This window comes from Phytophthora infestans, genomic scaffold (genome assembly GCF_000142945.1).
Source record: "Phytophthora infestans T30-4 supercont1.4 genomic scaffold, whole genome shotgun sequence".
In the NCBI taxonomy this organism is placed as follows: domain Eukaryota; phylum Oomycota; class Peronosporomycetes; order Peronosporales; family Peronosporaceae; genus Phytophthora; species Phytophthora infestans.
Window position 1 is genome coordinate 585,790 of NW_003303755.1, and position 25,552 is coordinate 611,341.

Below are 25,552 nucleotides of genomic sequence, written 5' to 3' on the forward strand. Positions count from 1 at the left end.
GGGCTGCCAGGGTACCAAAGCATCCGGCAGATGCTTGGGAGTCGTCGACGTATATGACGACTCCCCGGATGTTTTGATGGTGGCCGCGCCCAGAAGAGGCGTCGGCCAAGTGGGTAACTTAGGTCCACAGGCGGGTAACTTAGTTCCGCAGACAGCTGCAGCTGTCATGAACACTGAGAACAGCGTGTTCGGAGTGGGTAACAGAGTTCCACTCACGGTCGCCCAGACCTTAACTGAAGAGGAAGACGTCGGATACGCTTCCTGTGTGGGTAACACAGTGCCACACGCGGTCGCCCAGACCCTAACTGAAGAGGAAGGCGTTGAACACGCTTCCTGTGTGGGTAACACAGTGCCACACGCGGTCGCCCAGACCTTAACTGAAGAGGAAGGCGTTGAACACGCTTTCTGTGTGGGTACAACAGTATCACACAAGGCCACGAGTGCCTCGGATGTCGTAGCGACGACATCCCTAGACGTGGGCAGCAAAGCTCCCCGTCACAGACGCCGTCGGCAAAGACACCGCCGCCGCCTCAAGTCGGATCCGAACTTCGTTCCGATCGACGTCGCTTCAAGAGACTCGGAGTCCAGGGCCCGGGCTCCTCCGACAAGGCCGGTGGAAGAGTGTTATCACATCTTCGATGGCGAGACAGGTTTACCCGTCAAGGCATCTGGTGTCCACTTGGAACCGTTGCCAGAGGTTGCGGAGATACTGAACCTCGAGGAAATGACGGCTGAGTCTTTCCTGGCCAACCTCAAGGCTGGAGAGATTGCTGAGATGGTACTCATGAGACCTGAGACCACTCAGGAGGAGCTGAACTCCTCCTCTGTCTTGGACGAGAACGTCCTGGAAGACATGAACAAGCAGCGTCAGGCGCGCTTGGGTTCTGAGATTCTCAAGAACCCCAAGGATCCGGTGTATCCTTTGGTGACGGAGTATGCGGACGTGGTGAACAAACACCCACCGACCCAACTCCCACCGGATCGAGACGTACGGCACGAGATTGATCTCGTGCCCGGCACAAAGTATTGTGTCACGAGGCAATGGCCTCTCCCGCGCGAACAGTGCGAGGTCATTGATGCCTTCTTCGCCGCGAAAGCGAAGGCAGGCATGGTGCGGGAATCGAAATCCCCGCACTCGACGCCGACTTTCTGCGTTCGGAAGCCGAACGGAAAGTGGCGTCTGGTTCACGCTTATAACAAGCTGAACAACGCAACGGTGCCGGCCCAAACACCGATCCCACGAAAGGATGTGTTGTTGAACAACATGGCCGGGAGCGTACTGTACAGTGCGCTGGATTTGGTAGACGGATACTACCAAATCCTGATGCGAGAGAGTGACATCCCGCTCACCGCGGTAAGCACTCCAAGCGGCATGCTTTGGGAGTGGCTCGTCATGCCGCAGGGCTTGTCTAACGCCCCGGCGACGTTCAATCGCCTGGTGACGCAATTGTTCCGCCCTTTGCGTACCTTCGTACAGACGTACTTTGACGACATATTCGTCCATAGCCGTGCCGAGGGAGGCAAGACGGCCATGGAGGTGCATCTAGGACACCTCCGTCGAGTGTTGGACGTGATGCGAGCGAACAAGCTCTACGCCAACATCGACAAGTGCGTTTTCGCGTCACCAGAGATTAAAGTTCTCGGTTGCTTCGTCAGCAACGTGGGCGTTCGGTCTGACCCAGACAAGGTCAAGGCCATAGCAGCATGGCCGGCCCCCCTGATCCCAGAAGGATCTTCGAAAGTGGTTGGGCTTGGCCAACTACCTTCACAAGTACAGCGCTGGGTACGCGGGCTTCGCTAAGCCCTTGTCGAGCCTCCTTCAGAAGGACGTCGACTGGCGCTGGGAACAAAAGCACCAGGATGCTTTTGACAGCATCAAGGCCAGTCTCCAAGAGGCCCCTGTCCTGGCTCTGCCGGACGAGACGAAGCCGTTTCGCGTCGTCTGCGATGCCTCCGACTACGCCATCGGGTGTGCATTGCTGCAGGACGACACGGCTGGACAGGAACGAGTCATCTCGTTCCAGTCCCGGCAGCTCAAAGCCGCCGAGCGGAACTACCCTGTCCATGACAAGGAGCTCCTGGCAATGAAATATGCCCTTGTGAAGTTCCGTGTTCACCTTCTGGGCTCTAGGCCCTTTGTGATCTACACAGACCACGCGTCCTTGAGGACGGCGACTAACTCGCCTCACCTCTCCCAAAGGATGGCGAGGTGGCTGTCCTTCTTCGCGGAATACAACTTCCGCGTCGAATACAAGCCGGGCAAGCTCAACGTGCTTGCGGACGCCCTCTCTCGGCGTCCCGACTATGAGTTGGCCCACATCACGCGGGTGACAACGGATCTATATGATCGGATACGCATGGCGTATCGGGACGATGAGGCTGTCGCGCCTATCGTCAAGTTCCTTAAGGCCGGAACGAGCGCGAAGTCCGACTGGCTCTCGTCGCGACAGCGCTCACGGCTCCACCGATATGAGTTGAAGGAGGGCCTCCTCTATTATCGGGTGGAGCCCACTGATCCTCCACGGGTGGTCGTACCCAACGACGAGGATCTGAAGTTCGACATCCTCGCGGAGGCGCATGACGCGCCCTCCAGCGGCCACTTGGGCCGCGAGAAGACCTTTCTGTCGGTCTCTCAGTCCTTCTGGTGGACCCACATGTACAAGTGGGTCGCCCGATACGTCAAGACATGCGAAACATGTCAGCGGGTCAAACCCGCAGGGCACTCTTCGGCTCCACTACAGAGCCTGCCCGTACCGGCTGATTGTTGGAAGTCGATGAGTCTTGACTTCATCTTTGGGATTCCCGCCGACGGACACGGCAACACCGGAATTTTGGTGTTCGTGTGTTGGCTGAGCAAGATGGTACATCTTGCTCCAGTTCCCGTCACTGTTACGGGCGAACAAACCGCAAGGTTGTTCGTCGATGGCGTGTTCCGCTATCACGGTCTCCCGGAGACGATTGTCTCGGACCGAGACCCGCGGTTCACTGCTGCGTTTTGGAAAACGCTGTTCCCTTTACTGGGAACTCGTCTGCAGATGTCCACTGCGGATCATCCGCAGACAGACGGCCAAACAGAGCGCGTCAATCGAGTGCTCGAGGACATTGTGTGCGCGGCAGCGCCACGTACGTGGTCGTCGCAGCTTCCAGTTGTTGAGTTTGCGCTCAACAACGCGGTGCACGCGTCCACGGGTTCACGCCGTTCTACTTGAACGGCTTCCGCCACCCCATAGTGCCTCTCACTCTTCGAGGAGACACTGACTCCTCTATTCTAAGTGGGGGAGAGGCTCGGAAAGCCCTTTCCTCCCAGGTCTCGGATGTGAGGCCAGTTTCGCTGCGGAAACAGGTGGAATCCTTTATGGATACCAAGCTGAACATTGTCAGCAGGGTCCGCGATGCCATGGCAGCGGCCCAAGATAAACAAAAGGAGTACTCAGACAAACAAGGAAGAGGAAACTTAAGTATATTTGAGGTTGGTGACTTAGTGTTGCTAGACACGAGGAACCTACCTCTAGACACTGTTAGCTCTGTCGGCAGCAACAAACTGAAGCACCGCTTCATCGGACCTTTTGCAGTCCTGGCCAGACATGGTGCGTCGTACACCATCGAACTTTCAAAGTCAATGACGACGCACCCGACGTTCTATGTCGGACGTCTTAAGCGGTAATTTGACCCGCAGGGGGTTGCTGATTTGCAGATCCCCCTTGACCCAGCTCCTCGAAGCGAGGGCCGGTCACAGTCGTCGACGAGGGCGTCGGAGCAGGCACCCAAGTCTCGGTCGGGACGGCAAGGCTGCGGTCAAGACCGTACGCTGGAGGGGCTTCATACGAACGGACCCCGGCGCCATACGCCGAGTACGCTGAGTACGCCGGGTACGCACCATACGCGTACGTCTGGGAGTGGGCCGCAGGCGGCTCCGGACGTGGCAACAAAGCCTCGATCCGTCGGATCATGCGAAAGGCCTCGTCCAGATCGGACGAAGAGGCCCGGCGATCCACCCGCAGGTGCAGGCTCGCGACCTCTCGCTCCACCAGGTCCAGGCGGCCCGCAAGACGAGCGAGCTCGCCCTGATTCCCGGCCTGGGCGGCAGCATTACCGCCAGTCCCAAGGCCAAGTGCAATCTCAAGCACGAGGACACGTTGACGGAGGCGGTCAACCTCAGGGTCCTGTGTCGGACCCGCAGTCGGAGCACTCGGACGAGAGTGGCTCTCGGGAGGCGCCGAGTACTCGTACTCGTACGAGGGCACCTCCGCCCCTGCTTGACCGGAATAAAGAAGCCCACTTCCACGTGGAGCGGATCCTCCAGGAGCAGCGGTGTCGCGGCAAGCGACAGCTCCTCGTGAAGTGGAGGGGTTATGCCCACTCCGAGAACTCGTGGGAGCCGATTGAACGGCTCCTGATTGACTGCCCGAAGGCTGTCGCAATCTGGGAACAGAAGCGACGGCAGCTTCATAAGTAGTCCGGGGCTTCTTGCCCGAACGGGGTACGGTCGATGAATACATACCGTACCCGCGCTCATCGTGAGCGCTAGAAGCCGCGCGCTTCAGGATGTCCCTTGGCAGCATACGCTTGCTGATCAAGTGGGCAAACCTCACACGAAGATCACGCTGGTCCAGGATGTGGGACAGCTGCTGATCTTCATGGAGTTCCCATAACTCCGTGGGCGAGTACTTGAGAGTCTCCACCCACGCCCAGAACATGTCCTCACAAGAACTCCACGTGGGACAGTTCTCGGGCATAACCCAGGGGTATCCCCAAACAGGATAGAGACCATTCCGGGTCTCGGGGGTTACGACAAGTCGTGAAGTCCTTAAGGGGAATGCGGTGTTGCGCGAGAAGCACACACCGAGCAGCCTCCAAGTTGTCGACGAACAACTGTTCTTTCTGAACAAGGGCTCGTTCATAGATGCCCCTAGAAGTGTGGCCACCCACAAGGCCACGAGGAGCGACGAGAAGCTCTAAGAAGAGGTCAGCCCCAGAGCTCTCCTCGGGAGGCCAATACCCTCTTGAGCTGATGGCAGCTCCCTGGCTGACGGGTGCCGCCACCGAACCCCCACGCACACGCTGGGCAGCTTGGAAATCCTCCTGCTGCTGGTCGAGGTCATTCGAGACCTCCCGGGGCTCAACAATGGCACCCTCCTCTTCCTCTTCTTCCTCCTTCTCCTCCTCTTCATCCGAGGAGCCGAAGAGACTCTGATAGGAGCGTCGAGTCTCCTTCTCCTCGCGGAGTGGAGACTTAGAGGCGGTACGCTTCTTTGAGGGCTTGGCGCCTTCAGCTTTATACGCCTTAGCGCGCGCAAGGCCCTCGGCAAGCGAGAGACGTTTGCGAGGATTCTCTTCCTCATCGCCACCGGCTTTGGGAGCGCCCTTAGCCTTAACGGCCGGACTCTCAGAGCGCACAGAGGTCCTAGGACTGCGATCACCGTGATCACTAGCGGGCGACTGCACGCTGCCTTCTTTGTGCTCACTGGGTACTGGGCTGTGGCCTCCCACAGAGCCCGCAGGAGCATCCTGAGTGCTCTCGGACTCGGCATCGTCTTCACTGCCCGAGTTGAACTCGCGTTCTACGAACCGAGGGTTCGGACGGTTGTCTGAAGACGAGGGCGACGGACTGCGGCGCCTGCTTGCGCGCTTGTCCGCAGCCGCGTCACCCGAGGAACCGATCGCCTCGGAGGCCACCTGAGTAGCCTCCTTGAGTGCAGAGCCTTTGCCGTGAGGCTTAGTGCTCTTGGCCTGCGCCTTACCGGCTGCAGCCTTGGAGCGTGTCTTAGCACCGCTCTTAGCAGTACCGCGAGGCATGTTAACGGTCGAAGTGGAGACCTTGACGAAGAGCGCACAGGTTGCTGCTCGAGGCTCTAACTGTGAAGTGAGCCTCCGCCGCGCTCGCGCGGCCAAGTCGATGGTTTTCGACTTTGAGAATGAGAGTTTGTGACGAACACCTCTTCATTCTGATTGGTCGGTAAACCGAACCTAAGTGGGGGAGGATGTAACGGGGTACGTAGCCCTAAGTGTACCCTGGTTACATGAAGTGTGACACTTCACACTTCAGGAGTATGACACGTCATACTCCGAGATATTTGGTACAAGGTACCAAGGTCGTTCAAAGCCAACCATTGGTTAAATGACATTGCATTTCTATAGGGTAACTAACAGGTTTGTATTAAACCCAAACTTAACCTACCTAATAAATATACTCAGTTTACAATCTACCTTATTTTAGGTCACCTCGCTCTCTTTAATTAAAGGAGGGGAACCTGGTGACTGCCGTTCACTGAGAGTTTGTATACTCTCGGGAAGATAACTTCCTCTTTGCGCAAGGTGCTGTGTGACCCCGTCACAAAGTTGATCGAGTCCAAGTAATTCAATGAGTCGAAGAGGCCGTTTCAATGGTAAATGAAAAGCAGAACTCTGACAGGAAGATTAAGTACATGTTCAAGCGACTCGGCCAGGATCCACGACAGCCCAGTAACCAGGCTTTTCAAGAACACATAGGCCTTCTACAAGAAAACGAAGTCTACAACTCACTTCTGCTGAACCAAAACCTTGTGTAGTGGAGAGATTGGGCGAGTCTTAATTTTGAAATTTCTAAGCTAAATATTTACACGAAGATTGCATATTTGCTTCGCCAGCCCGCTTTTAAACGTGCCATTTCCCGATGACCAAAAGCATTTCTTTTGTGAGGTACGGTAAGTAAATTGGAGTTTGTGCACGACTATTTAAAAAAAATCGGCAAAAAACATCTTTAAAAAAGCTGTTAAAATAAAGTCGGTCTGCTTTTCGAACAGTGATGGCGTTCCTGGTCGAAGACGATGACGCCATGCACGCCTTCGAGGCCGTACTAAAATTCGTGGACGACTTCACTCTCAGCCAAACTTTGTCAGCAGCGGAAGCATGCAGCAGTGCAGGAACCGTATTGGAACTCCGTTCCGTTTGGCAGCACTCTGTACTTGTGAAGGTAAAATGAAGACTGAATTATTTAAGTGCTAGCTCACGCTCCTCCAGAGCTCCTACCAACACTAACGGATTCAACCCGTTATCATACAATGACCTGGCCCAACTGATTCTCATCCCGAATGTCCTGGCCCACCTGATTCTCATCCAGTGTGTCCATGTCTCGTTGTGCCTGGTCTCCCATGTGAATTCCAACACGCCTCCCTCGAAGTGCAACTTCGACTACTTGGCCTAATTCACGCCAGCCAGCTCCAACATCGCCTTCAAGCGAATCTTGTTCAGCGGCTTGGTAAACGTGTCCGCAGGATTCGCCTCGCCTTTCACCTTGTGCAGATCAATGGTGCCCTTTACCACTTGTTCCCGCACATAGTGCCATCGGAGTTCAATGTGTCGCGTGCGTCTGCTGTAGGTAGGATTAGTCGCCATCACATGAGCTGCTTGGTTGTCAACACCAATTCGTAACTTGACTTCATGATCTGGTAATATCTCCTGCAGAATGTTCCCCTCTGCTACAGCTTCCATAGTAGCCTCGCAGGCCGCCACATATTCCGCCTCAGCTGTCGATAACGCAATAATCGACTGCCGCCGTGACATCCAGGCAATAGCTCCTCCAGACAACATGAACACAAACCCCGTTGTGCTCTTCCGCTGCTCTGGATCATTCGCCCAGTCGCTGTCACAATACCCTTCAAGTACAACTTCCCTAGTTGCTCCTTGAGTTCTTGTGTACGTGATTCCATAGTCAAGCGTTCCGGCCACGTACCGCAGTACTCTCTTCAGACTTCCAACATGTTTCGCAGACGGTTTGCCCACAAACCGACTCAGTTGGCCCACCGCGAACGCCAAATCGGGTCTGGTGCTCGTTGCCAAGTACATCAGCATTCCAATAGACTCTCGATAGGGAAAACTCGTATCTCCTGTTTCCTCATCGCTCATTGGTGCCAACCGCAAGTTCACTTCCATTGGATTTCCAACCGCATGGGCATTCTGGTACCCGAACTTGCTCAGAATCTCTCGTGCATATTTCCCTTGGTGAATTGTGATTCTCTCAGTCGTTTGCTCCACTTTCACACCCAGGTACTCATTCAACAGACCTTGATCCTTAATCCCGTACTCCTTGTCCAGCTGCGCGAACAAGTCCTTCTTGCTCTGCTCGTCATTCGTTGCAACCAGTATGTCATCAACATACACTAGCACATACATGATCGTATCTCCGTCAAAATGATAGTACAGACACGGTTCCGTCAACGACCTCATGTATCCGTGCTTCATCAACCAGTTGTTCAGCTCTGAGTTCCACTCGCGACCTGACTGATGCAAACCATATAGCGCCTTCAACACGATATAAACATATCCGTTGATCTTGCATGGGTATCCTTCAATGGATCTCAAGTACTGCTGGATCTCCAACCGGGCATTCAAGTATGCGGTGTTAATATCTCCGCCATACACCATTAATCCCAGCTGCGCTGCTAATGCCAACAGCAATCTGAACGATGACATCCTCGCCACCGGTGCAAACGTCTCCTTAAAGTCAATTCCGGGTCTTTGATAGTTACCCAGCGCCACTATGCGCGACTTGAAACGAATCACATATCCTTGATGGTCGGTCTTGATGTCATATACCCACATCGTGTTCACGGGTGATGCTTCCTCCGGCATTTCATCCGCAGGAATCTCGGCAATCACTCCTTTCTTCTTCAAAGCTGCAAGCTCTTCCATTTCGGCCATCATGAAGAAGTCACACCACTTCGACCGTATCATCTCACGACGATTACGTGGAACTTTGATCTCACTTGCACGAATGGGTCTTCCATTCTTATCCAGTACACGTGAGGAATTCATCGTCACGTTCACCATGTAGTCATCGAGATACGCCGGACGTCGACGCTCGTGAACTTCTCGTAGTCCAGTCCGTGTCTTCTTCACGTTTGTCTTATCCGCATCCAGCTCTGCACGAGCCTCCTCTGAAGGAGTCTCATCTCGATGCATACGCTTGCCAGTCACTGTTACCTCAGGACTTATCCCCACCACATCTCTGTCTGACTCAGCTTCAGGTAGTGTGTCCTCACCAGTGTCACTCTCTAGCTCCGCATCACTGCTACTCTGGTCCTCAGCAAAGACACTCGCTACTGTGGTCTCTTCATTACCATCTTGCTCTTCGGATTCATCCAGCTTATGGTCAACTACTTCCGATCCACAGGTTCCAGCCACCGATATAGCATCCGCATCTGCTATGTCAACACCCTCAGCCGCTTCATGGACATTCTCGCCCTCAGCTGCTTGACCAGTGTCGACACTAACACCTTTACTAACCTCACTCGGTTGACTGCCTTCATGTTGTACACTTTCAGTAACTACATCACCATGTTCATCGCTCTCAACGGCGTCACTGCCTACTTGAACAGTCTCGATACCGTCCTCAGTAACCTTGAGTTGAACATCACCATTCAAATGAATATCTCCATCCGCTTCGCTATCGGCATGGTGGACAGGTTGATCATACACTTGGTGCATTTCTCGTCCAACCTGCGTATGTACGTCAGTACGCTCGCCTTCCTGTGTCTGCACAGCATCCACACAAGCATCCACACTCTCGCCTTCCTCGAGCTCAAAAGATGGTACATTACTCAGCTCACTCAAAACAGTCTGGTCCTCATCTTGAAGAGTAAAGTGAAGTGAAGAGAGATCGTCGTCTTCCACTTCCGTTGTGTATCGGTCCCGATACATAACATCTTCTGCAACACGCAGATCTGACACAAACTTTGCTGTGTGCTCATCAGGGAAGTACACTTTGCAGCCAACTACATTCTCAGCACACCCCAATACAAACCCAATCTTCGCATGAACACTCAGTTTCTTGCGTCCAGGAGTCACTGGTACGTGCACGTACGCCAGTGCTCCAAACTTCCGGATGTGGTGTACATTCGGCTTGACTCTGAACAGCATCTCGTACGGAATGCCATTAGTCCCCTTGTTGTACACACGATTCTTGACATACACTGCATTTCTCAGTGCCTTAGGCCACAGGCTCTTCGGTAGCCCCGAGTGTGCCATCGTAGACCTAGTCATGTCCTCCAACGATTGGTGCGTTCGTTCACACAAATTGAGCTGCGAGCTCTTCGGCCCGACTTTCACATGCTCAATTCCTCTTGAACGATACCATGCATCAATTTCTTCATTGAAGAATTCACCGCCCTTGTCACTCCAAATCTGCTGCACTCTGTATGTTTTCCCGTTGGCATTTCGGCCTGCCTGCCGTTCCGCCCACAACACATACTCTTGCATGTACTTGTTCACCACCTTGCTGTCCTTGTTCCTCAGCAGGTGCGCAGTGACAAACCGCGAATAACCATCCATGATCACCAACACTGCCTCATATTGAGTCGCATTATTCTTCCCTGGGATCAGAAGATCCGCATACACTATTTGGTTGGGTCTCTTCAGTCCACGGTCCAGCATCTTCCTGTGTGATTTCATCTTTTGCTTTCCAAGATGACAGGCATCACACGTATCTTGCTGTCTCTATGTCACCATCATTCCCTCCACCAGCTCCTTGTCGACCATAGTCTTCAAATACTGTGGACAGATATGACACAGTCTCTCATGCCAAAGCTGCAGCGAACCAACACCTTCTGCCATAGTGTGATTACATCTTGCTGCTGCTTCTGGTAGCACTCGAGTTCTCTGGGTCGGACTCGCTACTTGGAACCCCCAAGTGGCCTCCTGCTGCGTTGCTACAGCCACAGTCCTTCCATTTCTCATGACGTGAAAATTTCTCGATTCTCTGTCATATTCCAGAGTATAACCCTGCTCATAGGCTAATCCAGGAGAAAACAAACCATACTCGGCATCCGGAATGTACAACACTCCGTCGAGATAGCTCACTACTTGTTCTCCATTAACCTCTGTCGTAAACGCCACTGTTCCCATTCCAGCAACACGGGAAGCAATCGTAGGCGTAACTCCTCGGATCTGCTGTAACTGCTCCGAGTCTGCCGTGTACGACACGAACTCAGCAAAATTCCCCGTGACGTGCGAGTTGGAGGCCGTATCCAGATACCACCACCCGCCATTGAGACCTTGTGTTACTTGATCATTGTCCTCCAGATGTGATTCACCACTATCTGACTCATGATCGTTCACCGGGTTTCCATCACTCGCTGCGTCATCGTCGCTCACGATTCCAATGCCACGTACATCATCAGTGTGTACGTCATCCACTCCATGTGCTTCATCGAGCTCCCGAGGAATCCCGTATATTTCACGAGAAATTGTGACTCCTGCCACAACACCCTCATCCCACTCGCGGTTCATCTGCACTGGTCCAGTGGTTTCTTGTCGTAGGGTACAACAACTGCGCGGCTTACGCTTCTTCTCTGCGTCGTCAGCTTTCTCTTTCCCCTTCGACTTCTCAGGACAATCGACACGTAGGTGATCTTCACTGCCACAAGTAAAGCATCTTCTAACTCTCTTGGGGTCACCAGTCTTGTCCTCGTGAAAGCCTTTTCTGCTCTCACTGCCTTTGCCATGTCTTCCTCGTGGGCTACCCTTCTTCTCAGTGCGCTTAGCTCGAAACTCTTTCTGCCGAGCCTTCGCCGCAAGAATCAGCTCTCGAACCTTCTTAGGTGTGTAGACACTCGGGTCTGCGCCGTAGTATATCGAAGACTTCAGATGCTCAAACTCCAGTTGATCAGGCAAACTCTCCAGTAGCATATCCACCATCGTGGTATCTGCAACCGTATGGTTCAAGTCGGCCAACACAGTCTTGAGATTGAACATTTTGCAAAGATGGAGGTTGGCGTCTCCTCCAGGTGCGAGCTTCATACTCCAAAGCTCATTCTCCACGCGACGGATCGTGTACGCCTTGATGGCTTCGTTCTGCTTTCCTTCGTAAAGGCTGCAGAGCTCACTCCACATCTCCGATCCGGTCTCCTTGTCACGTAGTTGATGCAGCACGTCTGCCGGTACCGATGTACCAATCAAGCGCATGATCTTCAACTGCTTCTTCTTGAACTCCTCTTGCTTCTCTGCACTTGCAGTAGCAAGCATCGCTAAGGTCAAATCTCCGACTACGATGTCCTTGAGGTCTTGTTCCTTGAAGACGTTCATCAGCGCCCACTTGTACGTCTGCCAATCCTTACCATCCCAGTTCTTAGGGACTCCTTCACTCGAGTACTTCAGGGGCTTCGTCATTTGGGCTCAGAACCCTATTGGAACTCCGTTCCGTTTGGCAGCACTCTGGACTTGTGAAGGTAAAATGAAGACTGAATTATTTAAGTGCTAGCTCACGCTCCTCCAGAGCTCCTACCAACACTAACGGATTCAACCCGTTATCATACAATGACCTGGCCCAACTGATTCTCATCCCGAATGTCCTGGCCCACCTGATTCTCATCCAGTGTGTCCATGTCTCGTTGTGCCTGGTCTCCCATGTGAATTCCAACAGACTTCACTCTCAGCCAAACTTTGTCAGCAGCGGAAGCATGCAGCAGTGCAGGAACCGTCCAAACTCCTATCGTGAACGGACTGGAGACGCCATCAAACGGAGCTCCAGATCACGGCCACGTCTCCGCCACTGTTGTGACAGCAAATACTGTTGGCAATTCAAGACAAACGCCACGTAAAGTTCTAACGATACTAGGGCAATCAAACGGTAATGGAAGTGACGCACGAACGGTCTCCGATGGCATCAAAGCGAAACGCCGTGCAGCTGATAACGCCAGGAAGCGGATGCTGAGGAAGGCTGGGGTCGATGGAGACCCTAACCGTGCACGCAACGAACGCAAGCTGGAAATTGCGTACCTAAAAGAAAAGGTGGGGCAGCTAGAGAAGGAGTTGCAGACACTACAGGACCGACCACCGCACACGAATTCAGAGAGCCAAGAGTCTGAGACCGGCACTACTTGTACTGAGGTGCAAGTTTCTAGTATTTGGGAGGGGTTTGCAGCTCGTCAGCGAAGTCGAAGAGAGAAGGCTGAACGCGAAAATGTTCGCCTAAAACTCGTTTTGGAAGGTCAGATTAAAGTGGCCAAGAGTTTGCAGAACTTACTATTGAAGCGGGCCCAGCAACAGGTATGTGGAGCTCGGGTACCTGTGTTGCCACTGATGATCTTGAGTTCTTACTCGCTGTCTGCTTGTTCTAGATTGCTGCGTGCGCTCCATCATTTCAAAAGCCAGGTGATATTTGTCCGCCTGGCCGAACACTAGATTATCGTGCAGATGCAGCAGACTTTCACGAACTTCTGGAGTACCTGGACGCAGCATATCGTGAGGTGGATGCAGTGCTCGCAGCAAATGGCTTGGCTGCGATGGAGATAACACAGCAAGATCTACATACGCGCGAAGGTGTGAATGGTATGTATCTGGAGGTGTTTTCGAACAAGGTCATGCCCTTCGGGCTTCATGCAACTGCTGAAGCGACTTGGAACTACTTCAAGGGCTCTGAGAAGCACCGAGGGAATTTATATGCCAAAGCAACGCAGGTAAGGCAAACCTTGTGGCTTGTTTGGTACAAGTACATCTGACAATTGGTGTTGCACCCACTTGCAGAATCTTGATACTCCGTATACCATCATCGAGCATTTTTCCAAGGAGCTATTCGCAGGAAATTCGAGCACGGACGTCCGCGTCAAACAGATTACGGCGATACGTCGAAGCTGACCGCGAAGTTGTGGTATGGGTTGCGACAATCGCCCCTATTGAGATCAAGCGCAAGGCCTTCGCTGTACTGAGTTCTCACCACCGTAATTACGCTGTCATCAAGCGTGCCAACGCTTCTACACCCAAGCACGAGCTGTCACTTTTGCAGCTTGTCGCACACGTGACGCTAGATACTGAGGAGGGGACCATCTACGACCCGATGTACATCAGAGCGCTTACCGATTTTCTGCTGAGCAACGCGGCCGGAAATATCAAGGCTGACCAGGAGCTCATCGAAAATGTTCTTATGGACCAAACGCTGGATCAGCACTGACGCAGCATCACAATGAGGGGGCAGGTGTTGCTCGTGCTACGTATACCAACTACAGACGACGAAGCTGACAACCTTTCGATCAGCGAGTTCTGCAAGTCCAAAATGCTGGATATCGCGTAAGCATGCACCCAAAATAGAGGTATTGTTGGTACTGTACAAAGGTTCGATATCCTGTATTTTGTCACGCGTTTATTTATCTCAAAAGAGGAAAGACTGTTTGCTAGCGCCCTTAATGAGCAGAAGACGGCACGAGCTGGGCAGCAAAAATGCCACCTTTGTGTTCCTGTGTATTTCTTAAAGTGAGCTTTTGTCAACTGTTTGTTCTCTCCTTTTCTCTTTGTCACTTTTCACCGTAAAGTACTGATTCTCATTCAGTACTCAGCCTCATTTATAATTTCACCTCTTTACAGTAATTATACATTAATCTACTGTCTGTCATCTGCGCGTTATTGATTGCAAAGGCAAGAAAACGAGACGTCGCGACGTGCACGACGTTTTTCCAAGCGCCTTCGAGGACGGCACTCTCGTTCGTTGATGAATACTCTTTTCAAGATACTGTACCGAGCATCACAGTTCCTTAAAATGTACTTTACCGTATATGATTTCCTCATCTAATGAGAATAGATGCCTGCATGGTACATCGGAAATCTGTAAATAAATAGCTTGTGCTGCGACTGTGGCAAATAAATATCTGCATCAAAACGTGATCGTGTTTCTATATTAATGGCTTCGGGGAGAACTTGCTTTTCGAGCGTTAGGAATACATTAGAGAAGCGTCAGACATGGCTGCGAGAGCTGGTAGTTTGAGCTGTGTGCGAATTGCAAAGTGATTTTGTGTCGGTGGCACCGGATTGCAGACAGCTCAGAAAACCTGGTGGAGGACAATAAATTTCGTACACAAAATCCATTTATATATATATAAATAAATTTTCAATTTGTGGCCTTCCCATAAAGTTAGTTAGAGAGAGAGAGCTTCAAAAATATATTTCCTGTAAATATATTTTTGCGGATCCCTGCCGACATCCAACGCGCCGTTTCCTTCTCTCTCCCAAGTCATCGACCAACAGCAGATCGAAATTGACGACATAGTGCAGCCCTGAGTTTGCACCAATGCCAAGAAGCGGATGCTGCGCGAGGTTGGTCTGTACGACGATCCGAATTGGGCCAGAAAGGAGCGTAAGCTCGAGATCTTACAGGCGGGCACTCAGCAACTTCGTATGGGCCAACACGGCAGGCAACATCAGCAAGTCTCAACAAACGTACACAAACTGCATGCTACACTGTAGACCAACCGAGGCTTATCACGACGCGATGCCCAGCTCACAAATTCAAACTTCAATTGACTTCGTGTGTGTCGACGATAACTTGTGGCAAGTGAGTCAGCAAATCGCATTTTTGACAATCTCCAATAGTTGATTCTTGTGATTGACAATACCGGTATTGATATTGAGAATGGCAATTTACGACCGAGTGCTTGAGGCGGCGTTGTCTTTCATCGACGAGTTCCAGTTCGGCGTGCAGGAGGATGGAGAAGATGCGGCGAGGTCGATACTGTCTGCACGCGGGCGCGAACCGTCACTTGCGTTAGAGGACGAAGCGACCAAGCGGAAGAGGGCCAATGAACGAAAAAGGCTGCTTCGCAAGACAGGGGTCTATGGAGACCCCAATCGCGCTAGAAGCGCCCGAAGACTGGAAATCGCCTACCTCAAAGAGCAGCTAGAGAAGCTGCAGCTGAACTTGCACACTCTGCAGTACCGGAATGGCACACAGCAGCTGACAACAAGTGCGTTGGTCACAGCAGCACATATTCCAACTATGTGGCAAGCTGTCGCTGAGAGTCAGAGAAGACGCCGAGAAGGTTCCGAAATAGAGAACGTGCGTCTAAAGCTCGTTGTTGATCGGCAGAAGAAGGTAGCCGATAATCTCCGGGGTTTGTTGCAGAAGCGAGCGAGTCAATTGGTACGATGCCGAGCATACATGCTGGTGCTTGGGAACAATAATATGAACTGGTTTAACATTACTCCTTTGTTGCTGATGTTCAGGCGAGCGAATGTACTTCTTTCATGGACGTTAGTGCTCCGAAACCTCAAATTGTCCGCGTGCTGGACTTCCGTGGTGATACCGCCGACTTTGAAGCTCTCTTCCGACTGAACGAAGCTGCGTATCGAGAAATGGACGCGATATTCGCAGATAATGGTCTGGCGAACATGGTCATATCTCCTAGTGACGTCCATATTCGTGAAGGTGTTGGTGGTAAGTATCTTGAACTATTCGCCAACAAGCTATTGCCTTTTAGCTTGAGCGATGTGAGGGAAGCAGCGTGGGACCATTTTAAAGGCATAAAAAAACACGCAAGTAACGGCAGCATTTATGAAAAAGCGGCAAGGGTAAGTCGGTGCAGGAATCGAGTCCAGCTGCGCCATTTTGCGCTAACTCTGGACTGTTTGATCTGTGTTTATATAGAACCTTGATGAGCCCTACACCATAATCGAGGAGTTCACGAAGGAGTTGTATTCCAATAGTTCTCGCGCTGATATCAAGGTGAAGCAAGTGGTGCGGCGCTACGTTGAGACCGACCGGGACGTCGTGATCTGGATTTCGCACGTATCCCCGACAGAGATTAAGCACAAAATGCTGCGTGGATTGACCTACCATCTCCGAGGTTACGCACTCACCAAGCGCTCCCCAGCTTCGACTCTACATGTAGACCGCGAGCTCTCGCAATTGCAGTTCTGTTCGCTGATCTCTTTGGACCACGAACCCGGCACGTGGTACGACCCTGCCAATGCGCGGATGCTCATTATTTTTTCTGATCGGAAACACCATACAGAATATTAGGAATCACCAGGACCGCCTCGAGAGCGTATCGGTAGACCGAGCGCTGAGAGAACACATGCCAGTAGTAACTGTTTGTGATACAAAAGACTCCAGACGTATCTCTGTTCGAGTGTGTGATCTGATTAGTACCAAAACGGCAAATTTGGTCAGAATTCACAATACCTTCGCGCGACAAAAGAACCATTTGAACCAATAAAAAACTTAAAAAATATTTGGTTTAATTTAATTGCCGAGATTTTGAAAAAATAGTCCACCAAAGTCCGACCAATTTAAATAACATATAGTAAAGTTAGCTGTAATTTTTATGCAACACGTATTGCACCTCGCATCGCACGATTACTGACAAATGGTGTTCCTTTTGGAGGAAGCGGACGACGAGGCCGTGCTCGATGCGGCACTGTCGTTCGTGGACGAGTTTGCACATGGAGGGCAACCCCTTTCACCACAGCGTCTGCCAAAACACAGCACGTTTGAAGACAAAGCATCCAGACAGGCGGCGAAAAACGAGAGAAGAAGGCTACTGCGTCATGCTGGTGTCTATGGGGACCCGAATCGGGCTCGAAACGAACGCAGACGAGAAGTTGCCGGTCTTCGCAAGCAACTTGATAAACTCCGACTGGATCTTTAGATTATACAAATCCGACGGGGTGTAACAGGACAACCAAATCAAGCGTCGACGATCTCTGTATCGCAGTTACCGAGTTTGTGGCAGCAGGTGGCTACTCAACAGCGACGGCGGCGTAGTGAAGCCGAGGGCGAGAATGCACGCTTGAAGCTTGCTGTACAGCGCCAACAAAAGATGGCAGACGACCTGAAGAGCTTGGTGCAGAGGAAAGCGCGACAACTGGTATGTGTCCAGGACCCATTCCAACAATTTGATCTAATGTGGCCATTTTGCTCTTGTCTTTTGGTACTTACAGACGAGCGAGTGCATGTCATTGATAGCCGTAAACAACACACAACGTCACAGTATAATTAATATGCTGGACGTCGGAGGAGATCTCGGAGACTTCCAGCAACTCTTCCGACACCTTGAAGCTACTCGACAGGAAGTTGATGTGGTGCACGCTGCCAATGGCCTGGCAGATATGGTAGCTACCCCCAGTGACATCCATATCCGGGAAGGCGACGACTGCAAGTACCTCGAAGCATTCTCGAACAAACTCTTGGCTTTCAAGGTGCACGCAGTGGCCGAGGCGCTGTGGAGCCACTTTAAGAGCCTAGAGAAGCACGCAGGCAACGGCAGCCTCTATCAAAAAGCTGAAAAGGTACGGACTATTAGCACGACATTTGCTGCTGCTCTTGATCTAACTATCGGCGCTGGCTTACCAGCATATCGATGAGTCCAATACGATCCTGGAAGACTTCACAATGGAGATGCATTCCAACACATCTCGAGCAGATATTAAAGTTAAGCAGATTATCCGACGCTACGTGGAAGCCGACTGCGACATTGTCATCTGGGTCTCCCGTGTATCGCCTGTTGAGATCAAGCATCGCATGCTGCGAGGCCTGACGTATCACCTCCGTGGCCACGCGATCGCAAAGCGATCACCCGCCTCCACACCGAGAAACGAGTTATCTCAGCTGCAGTTCTGCTCGCTAATCTCTTTCGACCGAGAAGCTCACGCGGTGTACGACCACAGCAGCGTTCATGCTGCGTTGAACTTCCTCCTCATCAACACAGCACAGAAAATGAAAGTTTACCAGGATCGCATTGAGAATATCCTCGTTGAGCAAGTACTACACCGCGGACAACTCTAAGGATGGATGGCTTACCCCATCGGATGAGCGCTGCTATGCCTTCAGCATTTTTTATACCAGTCAACTACCGCAGAGTATTGATGACTCGAGACCCGAATTCAGACGAAATGACTCGACGGGCGGTGATCAACGCCGCATTAGGTAATGTAGGATTCAGCGACCCGAATCAAGCTCGCAACGATCGTAGGAAAGAGATCGCGTACATTCGCCAGCAGGTTAAGAGACTACATGCTGACTTGCAGGGCTTAGAAGGCCGACGCAGATAGTGATAAATGCAGCTTCGCCGCCAGCAAATGTGTGGCAAATTATAGCAGAGAAGAAGGGAAAGCGACAAGAGGGAGCGGGGCGCGAGAATTTTATGTCTGAGATGGGCGACTGTACTTCATTTATGGATGCGAGACAACAGATCGTCCACGTGGTTGATTTCCATGAAGACATGAGGGATTTCCCAGCTCTCGTTCAGCATTGTGATGCTGCTCGTGGAGAAATTGATATCGTATTCGCAGCGAATGGGCTTTTCAAAAGTGGTTATCACCCCAATTTTCACATACAAGAGGATAATATCCGTATTATGACATGATACAAGAGGATAAGATCCATATTATGACAAGTACAGTATCTCGAGGCATTCTATGATAAGGTGTTACCTATCAAGCTGAGCGATACAACGAAAGCGGATCTCAAATCCGTCTTACAGCATTTTTTGCGTTGAGTCTATACGTACTGCGCTCAGAAAAAAGTACAAAACCCTCTTTTGAAGTTTTCAAAAGTACCCCTTAAAAATGAAGAAATTCTTCCAGGGGAGACCTATGTTGAAGAAGGAGATCTGGTTTGCGCCGACAGCTGTGACCTGTAGGAGTGATAGTCAGTTAAGTTAGTGGCTGGTAATTGCGGATACAATCTCACTCTATCTTTTGCGTACTTACCCTCAGAAGCGAGTGGTGCGATCGACCAGGTGGTCGACTTTTAATCGGTTATGAGCTCAATGAACACAGCCACAGACAAGGCTGCTCGTGACGGCGCGTCAGTGCCAACACCAGCACCCGACGCCGTTACCACACGGACTGGCATGGCGAATGTCGCTGAAGAGAAGAGCACCGCTGCCGCCCACGAAAGGGGCGATGGTAACAGCCCCGGCGGAAACCAAATGGGCGCTGGGGATAACGCAGCAGAGATAATGGCACTGCTGCGTGGCGTCGCTAGGAGGATGGATCGACTCGAGGAGTCGCAGTCGAAGCTTGAGAAGAAGCTCGAGGGTGAAGAGGGAAAGCGTGCGCGCGACGGCCACCAGCCAACGACGCCAGCCATGAACGTCAGCTTGTTCGACTCGGGACTGGGACGAGGCAACCCCTTGCACATCGACTACCTTGGGGGCTCACCGCAGACGCCGCTTACGGCCACGCCCTGCAGACCGACAGCTATGCCGCAGTTCTTCGGACAGCAGGCGCAGCAGCAGCAGCATGGATCCGGGATGCCGATGTCACATCTGCAGCGTTTCTACGTGGCGGCGCAAAAAGCACAAGCTGCGCAGCCGGCACCAGCGCCACAACCGCCGGCTGGTGCTGGAAGGTTTCCAGTGGTGGCGCACACCGGCAGCATCCGATACCCTGATGATCGCCAGAAGAAGCTGCAGATAAGGCCCTTCGACGGCACAGAGCTATACGTTGGCCTAGGGTCTGGGTTTTGGAATGGGGGCGGAGGCTCGAACGGCAAGTCGCTCTGGCGGAATCGGTCTGCAGGTTTCAGGGGACCGAGGACGTAAATGTGAGCTTGCGGGGCCACTATCTCTCGGGTAAGGCCGAGCGTTATTACAACAAGAAGTTCGAGAGCTGGCGGAGCCAGCTTCCTACGCTCCAATACGTTAAGGAGCGGATGCTCCAGACCTTCAAGACAACCAGCACGCCAGCTCAAGCTGTGAAGCTCTTCACGTCACCGAAGGACAGTAAACGGTCGTGGCCCGAGCACTTCATGTACATGGCGGCCGTTTCGAAGGCGACCGGAGGCGATTCAGACTACTTGGTTCTGAACAATACCGTGCAGTATGCGTCGGAGAACTTGCGCACGGTACTGATGGCCAAGGTGGACGGCAATCGCACGGACTATTTGCAACGCGCAGAGGCGTTAGCGCAATTTCCGCAGTCCTGGGAGCTGGAACCTGCAAAACACAAGAACCTTGGCAGGGAAGTCGTGAGTGCGGTGGCAGAGCGCCGCAAGGAGACCAGGAAATGTCACGAGTGCGGTGAGCTAAGCCACCTGCCTGTGGCGTGCCCCGAGTTGGTCGAGTCGACAGGAAGAAGCCCGACATCACCTTGGCGGTGAGTGAGTCGATGGATGAATCAGGCGGCGTGTAGATCCTGGACAGTGGATCCAGTAGACATCTAGTTAACGACGCGACGTGGTTGGACGAAGGGGAGGACTGCGAGGCCGAGTGTTTGCAGCCGAACGGGGGCCCGCTGATCATCACAAAGAAGGAATCCGTCACTCTGTGCGTCACTGCGTGTGGCGTTAAACAAAGGGTGAAGCTCACTGAGGTGTATTACGCTGCGGGCGTGGTGCAGAACCTAATCTTGTATGGCCAGCTTGGCCTGAAGGGCTGCACGCTTGGGTGCAAGGACGGATGGCGTGTGATAGCCGAGCGGAGCAGTGGTCGCGTGATATTCGACGTTATGTTACGGCGGAACGTGCTGGTAGTGGCAGGTACAGTGGAGCGAAGACGGGAACTCCCCTAGGAAGTGATCATGGCCGCACTGAACCCGAAAGGCGCCGAGGCGCCGTATTCGGCTGGCGATGTGCAGGAGGGAGCCTTGATGGAGTTCCACAGGCGGTTTGGCCACCTGAACAACGATGCGGTGGAGAGACTGGCAAGGATCCCCGACCACAGGCATCGCGTTGTCGGGTCACAAGCGAGTCAACTGCCTGACCTGCGCTTAAGGCAAGCAAACGAAGAGCCGGCAGTCCACCGAGAAGCACTCGCCAGTTGACAGAGTCGGTGGAGTCATCTGCTCGGATCTGAAGGGACCCATGACTCCACGCGACCGGCTGCAGAATAGATACCTTGTGAACTTCTTCGACCACAAGACAAACTACTGCCAAATCTTCTTGGTGATTACAAAGGATGCGGCAGCCAAGCTGTTCGAGCACTTCCTGGCCTCTTTGAGAAGCGGTTTGACTGCTGCATCCACGTCTTGCGCACAGACTCGGGCGGCGAGTACCAGAACGTCGACATGTTCTGCAAGAGCACGGGAGTGACTCGTCAGCGCAGCGAGGCGCGTAGCCAGGCCTCCAACGGAAAGGCGGAACGGATGCATAGGACGATCATGAACATGGCGGGTTGCATGATATTTGCGTGCGGCGGGAGATCGTCGTGTTCGGGTCGCCATGCACGGTCTACAGGGACCCGAGGAAGAAGAACTTTTCGCAGCAGGGAATGATCGTGGGGATCGGTGAAGAGACCAAGGGGTACCGCCTGTACCTGCCGAAGGACAAGGTGGTCATCACCACACAGCACGTTAGGAACATCGAGACGCTGAACAAGAAACAGAACGAGAACGTGCAGAGGCTGTACCTTCACGACGATACGGCAGAGGCCGAGGAGACGGCGGTTGACCTGGGGGCTGGAACAAGTACGGAAGTGCGGCTGCGATCGCGAGCAGTACTAAAACGACAGGTGAAGCCACGACTGGTAGCGCTCGCAAGTCCAGCGAGAGAACAATGAAGAAGGTCTGGAACCGGGAGCGTCATGTGACGCGGTCGGTAGGCAAGCGAGAGGCTGAGAAGGCGGGCGGATTTTCGCAGCAGGAAGAGGCTGACAAGGATGTCGTGAACAGCGTGCTGGAGGCGGATCCAAGGAGCTACCGGGACGCTATGCGTAGCCGTCGCAGGGACCAGTGGGTGAAGGAAATGGACGAAGAGCTGAGGGCTCTGGAGGCGAATGACGTGTGGAAGCTGATGCGGTTGCCCCGTGGGGTGCGCGTACTTCACACAAAATGAGTATATAAAACCAAAAGAGACGCCGACGGGGCCATCGAGCGCCTGAAGGCGCGACTCGTAGCTTGTGGGAACGAGCAGGAATTCGGCGTTAACTATAGCATCACCTTCACGGCGGTCATTGACATGACCAGCGTCAAACTGATATTCGCACTGGCCAGAAAGTTGAGGGTCCCCGCCAAGCACGGGGACGTGCCCAACGCCTATGTGAAGGCGGACAAGGAGGTCGAGTTGGACATCTACATCCACTTGCTTCAGGGGATGACCATCCCGGAGGAGCTGAAGAAACAGCTTGGCGTCACAGATGACGGTGAGCTGGTACTCGAGCTAAGGAAGGAACTCTATGGGCTCAAGCAAGCTGGACGACTGTGGAGCAAGTTGTTGCACAAGAAGTTGGTGGAGATCGGCTTCGAACAGAGCCTTACGGACATGTGTGTATACGTTAGGAGACGAGGAACGACTTTGCTGGTTGTGGGCGTCTACGTGGACGACCTGTCGGTTACGGGCACGGAGCAGAAGGAGGTGAGCACGTTCTTTTAGGAGCTGGCTGTGCTGTCCGTGAGGGATCTAGGAGAAGCAAGTAAGTTCTTGGGCATGAGGGTCAGCTACACGGATTCGGAGGGCTACGACTTGGACCAGGAGGTGACGATCATCGATATGCTGAAAGCGCACAGCATGGAGAAGATGCACGGCGTGCGTACACCGATCGGAGTGGAATGGAACGAAGTTCAAGCGTCCGAGGGCGCGGCTTTACCTGTCTCAGGGAGAGACGAGGTGGTGACGGTGAAGAAGTTCCATTCCTTGGTCGGTAGCCTGATGTGGATTCCGCGTTGTACGCAGCCGGACGTGGTCTTTGCGGTGCACAAGGTGTCGAGGCGCACGCACAGCCCGACGTTTGCCGACTGGAAGTTGACAAAAAGGATCATGCGGTATTTGGCCGGCACGAAGAAGCTGCGTCTCCACATGAGTGAGGATAAAGGGCCGGACGAGTTGCTCGAGGTGGTGGCGTACACGGATGCAGACTACGCGGCCGACAAGGAAGACCGCAAGTCGGTCACTGGTGGCCTGGTAACGATGGACGGAATGCCGATCGGATGGACCTGCAGGAAAGAGGGCGGTGTGTCCTTGTCTACGATGGAGGCCGAGTTCACGGCAGCGTCGGTGATGGCTACGAAGCTGCTGGGGATCCGAGAGCTGCTGGGCGAGCTGAAGGTTGAGTGACGTCGATGGCGTTGAGGTGCGACGACCAGGCAGCACTCAGGCAGCTCGATGGAGAGGGCTCGTCGGCCAAGGCGAAGCATATAGAAGTGCGGATTAAGCTCGTAGATAGTTACACAAAGAGAGGTGTGCTGAAGCCGGAGTATCGCGAGACTGGGCGCATGCCCGCGGACTTGATGACGTTGGCTGTGGAGGCACCAAGCCTAATGAAGCTCAGAGCCGAAGTCGGGTTGCACTGAGAAGTCGAGGGTGCTGGCGTGGTGTGATGAGATCCGTTCAGGGGGAGATTGGAGCAGCAGTTTGTCAGCGTCGGCGAGGAGAAGTGTTGAAGAAGGAGGATCCGGACCAGGTTCTGGTGTACGCCGACAGCTGTGACATGTAGGAGTGATGGTCAGTTGAGTTAGTGGCTGGTGATTGCGGATACAATCTCACTATATCTTTTGCGCACTTACCCTCAGAAGCGCGTGGTGCGATCGACCAGGTGGTCGACTTTTAATAACCTATCAAAGCGGGGTTATCATCCCTGCCACAGACTGGGATCGGGAGCCATTAAGAGACTACATACTGACTTGCAGAGCTATTAATAAGAAGGCCGGCGCAGATGGTGATAAAGGCAGCTCCACCGCCCGCAATTCTGGGGTTTCAGCCAATAAACGCCCTCGCATCAGGAAAGACAGACCAACGTGCTCACAGCCAAAGAGTAACACTACGGCAGAAACCGATCCTACCCCCCCCTACCCCCCCCCCACACACTCCGAACACAAGATGCGATTCCACAAATATTTATGGGTCTATGCTGGAGATCGAGGCGGCGACATATCCGGTGTCGCTGCGCGCTTCGCCAGAGATCAAGCTGCTCAGGCATCAACAAGACCGCCGAGCAGAGGCTACGAAGCCATCGCTTCCTCAGGGCTTGGAGAAGCGCCGACCGAGCAGATATGGTGCATCACTAGCAGCACTGATGCCAGCTTCTCGCTCGTCGATAATCCCAAGGGGATTGCTGATCACCGACAAGACCGCCGTCGCTATCCGCGAATGGTAACAACCGTCATGAGTACCCCGCGCGTTCTCAATGAAGCGGAACCATCTAGTCCGACCCCGGTCGACTCGCTTGGCCAGCAAACGAAAGAGAAGGTCAATACATTCGAGAATTATCGCTATGGGATCATGCGTGCTGCATTTACCGCAGAGCTCACTGCATTGACGTATGCTCATCTCCAAGACAACCTAGATAATGCTGTCAAGTCTTCGACTGCAGTAGTGAAGTGCATGGGGGGCCATTTCGCGACATGTATCTCATCGCTCATGCATTGTGTAGATCACGACAGAGGTGGTCCACCAGCACAGGGCTACCACAACGCAAATGTTCATGTATTCGGACGCGGAGTGTGATGCCGCGATCATCGAATCGCGTGATAGTGCTCACACAGCTGAAAAAGCGCTGTGCAATTATATGAGGGACCAAATGCGGGCGAATCTCACTTTTAAGAGAATGTATAGCAATCGCAAAAACTACCGAGCCGTTGATACAAACCTTCTGCGGCACTTTTACTGGTTAGGGGGAGAATCCGGGGTGACGTCTACCAACGGATCTTCTTTAGATTGGGGCAGTGTAGCTGGAACATCCGCCACAGTCTCTAATTCGGCTGCAGCATGCTCAACCATGACAGGATCAGTGACGGCGCTAATGGATTTATCGGCTGCAATTATCACAGCGGCAGATGCAACAAGTGTTAGCCCAGCCCAAGAGACTGCAGATCAAGCACTGAATCTGCCCGTCGCACCAGTATCGCCTTCTCACCTACGCAAACGTTAGAGAGA

The 25,552-nt window shown here is 52.9% G+C and overlaps 4 protein-coding genes across 4 annotated transcripts; all 4 read left to right on the forward strand.

Annotated features, from left to right (window-relative positions):
• Positions 1 to 12,681: 12,681 nt before the first annotated feature.
• Positions 12,682 to 13,924, forward strand: PITG_03122 (M96 mating-specific protein family; the record flags this gene model as incomplete). The annotated part of the gene is made up of 3 exons (XM_002906168.1): positions 12,682 to 13,023; positions 13,095 to 13,433; positions 13,556 to 13,924. 3 exons carry the CDS (start codon positions 12,682 to 12,684, stop codon positions 13,922 to 13,924), a joined length of 1,050 nt encoding a protein of 349 aa, XP_002906214.1.
• Positions 13,925 to 15,354: 1,430 nt separating this feature from the next.
• On the forward strand, positions 15,355 to 17,390 carry PITG_03123 (M96 mating-specific protein family; the record flags this gene model as incomplete). The annotated part of the gene is made up of 5 exons (XM_002906169.1): positions 15,355 to 15,883; positions 15,967 to 16,311; positions 16,388 to 16,695; positions 16,763 to 16,793; positions 17,127 to 17,390. 5 exons carry the CDS (start codon positions 15,377 to 15,379, stop codon positions 17,388 to 17,390), a joined length of 1,455 nt encoding a protein of 484 aa, XP_002906215.1.
• A 352-nt stretch (positions 17,391 to 17,742) lies between these two features.
• Positions 17,743 to 18,526, forward strand: PITG_03124 (M96 mating-specific protein family; the record flags this gene model as incomplete). Its single annotated transcript, XM_002906170.1, has 2 exons — positions 17,743 to 18,030; positions 18,095 to 18,526. The coding sequence occupies 2 exons, from the start codon at positions 17,743 to 17,745 to the stop codon at positions 18,524 to 18,526; spliced, it is 720 nt and encodes a 239-aa protein (XP_002906216.1).
• Positions 18,527 to 24,524: 5,998 nt separating this feature from the next.
• On the forward strand, positions 24,525 to 25,123 carry PITG_03125 (uncharacterized protein; the record flags this gene model as incomplete). Its single annotated transcript, XM_002906171.1, has 2 exons — positions 24,525 to 24,672; positions 25,050 to 25,123. 2 exons carry the CDS (start codon positions 24,525 to 24,527, stop codon positions 25,121 to 25,123), a joined length of 222 nt encoding a protein of 73 aa, XP_002906217.1.
• Positions 25,124 to 25,552: the final 429 nt, after the last annotated feature.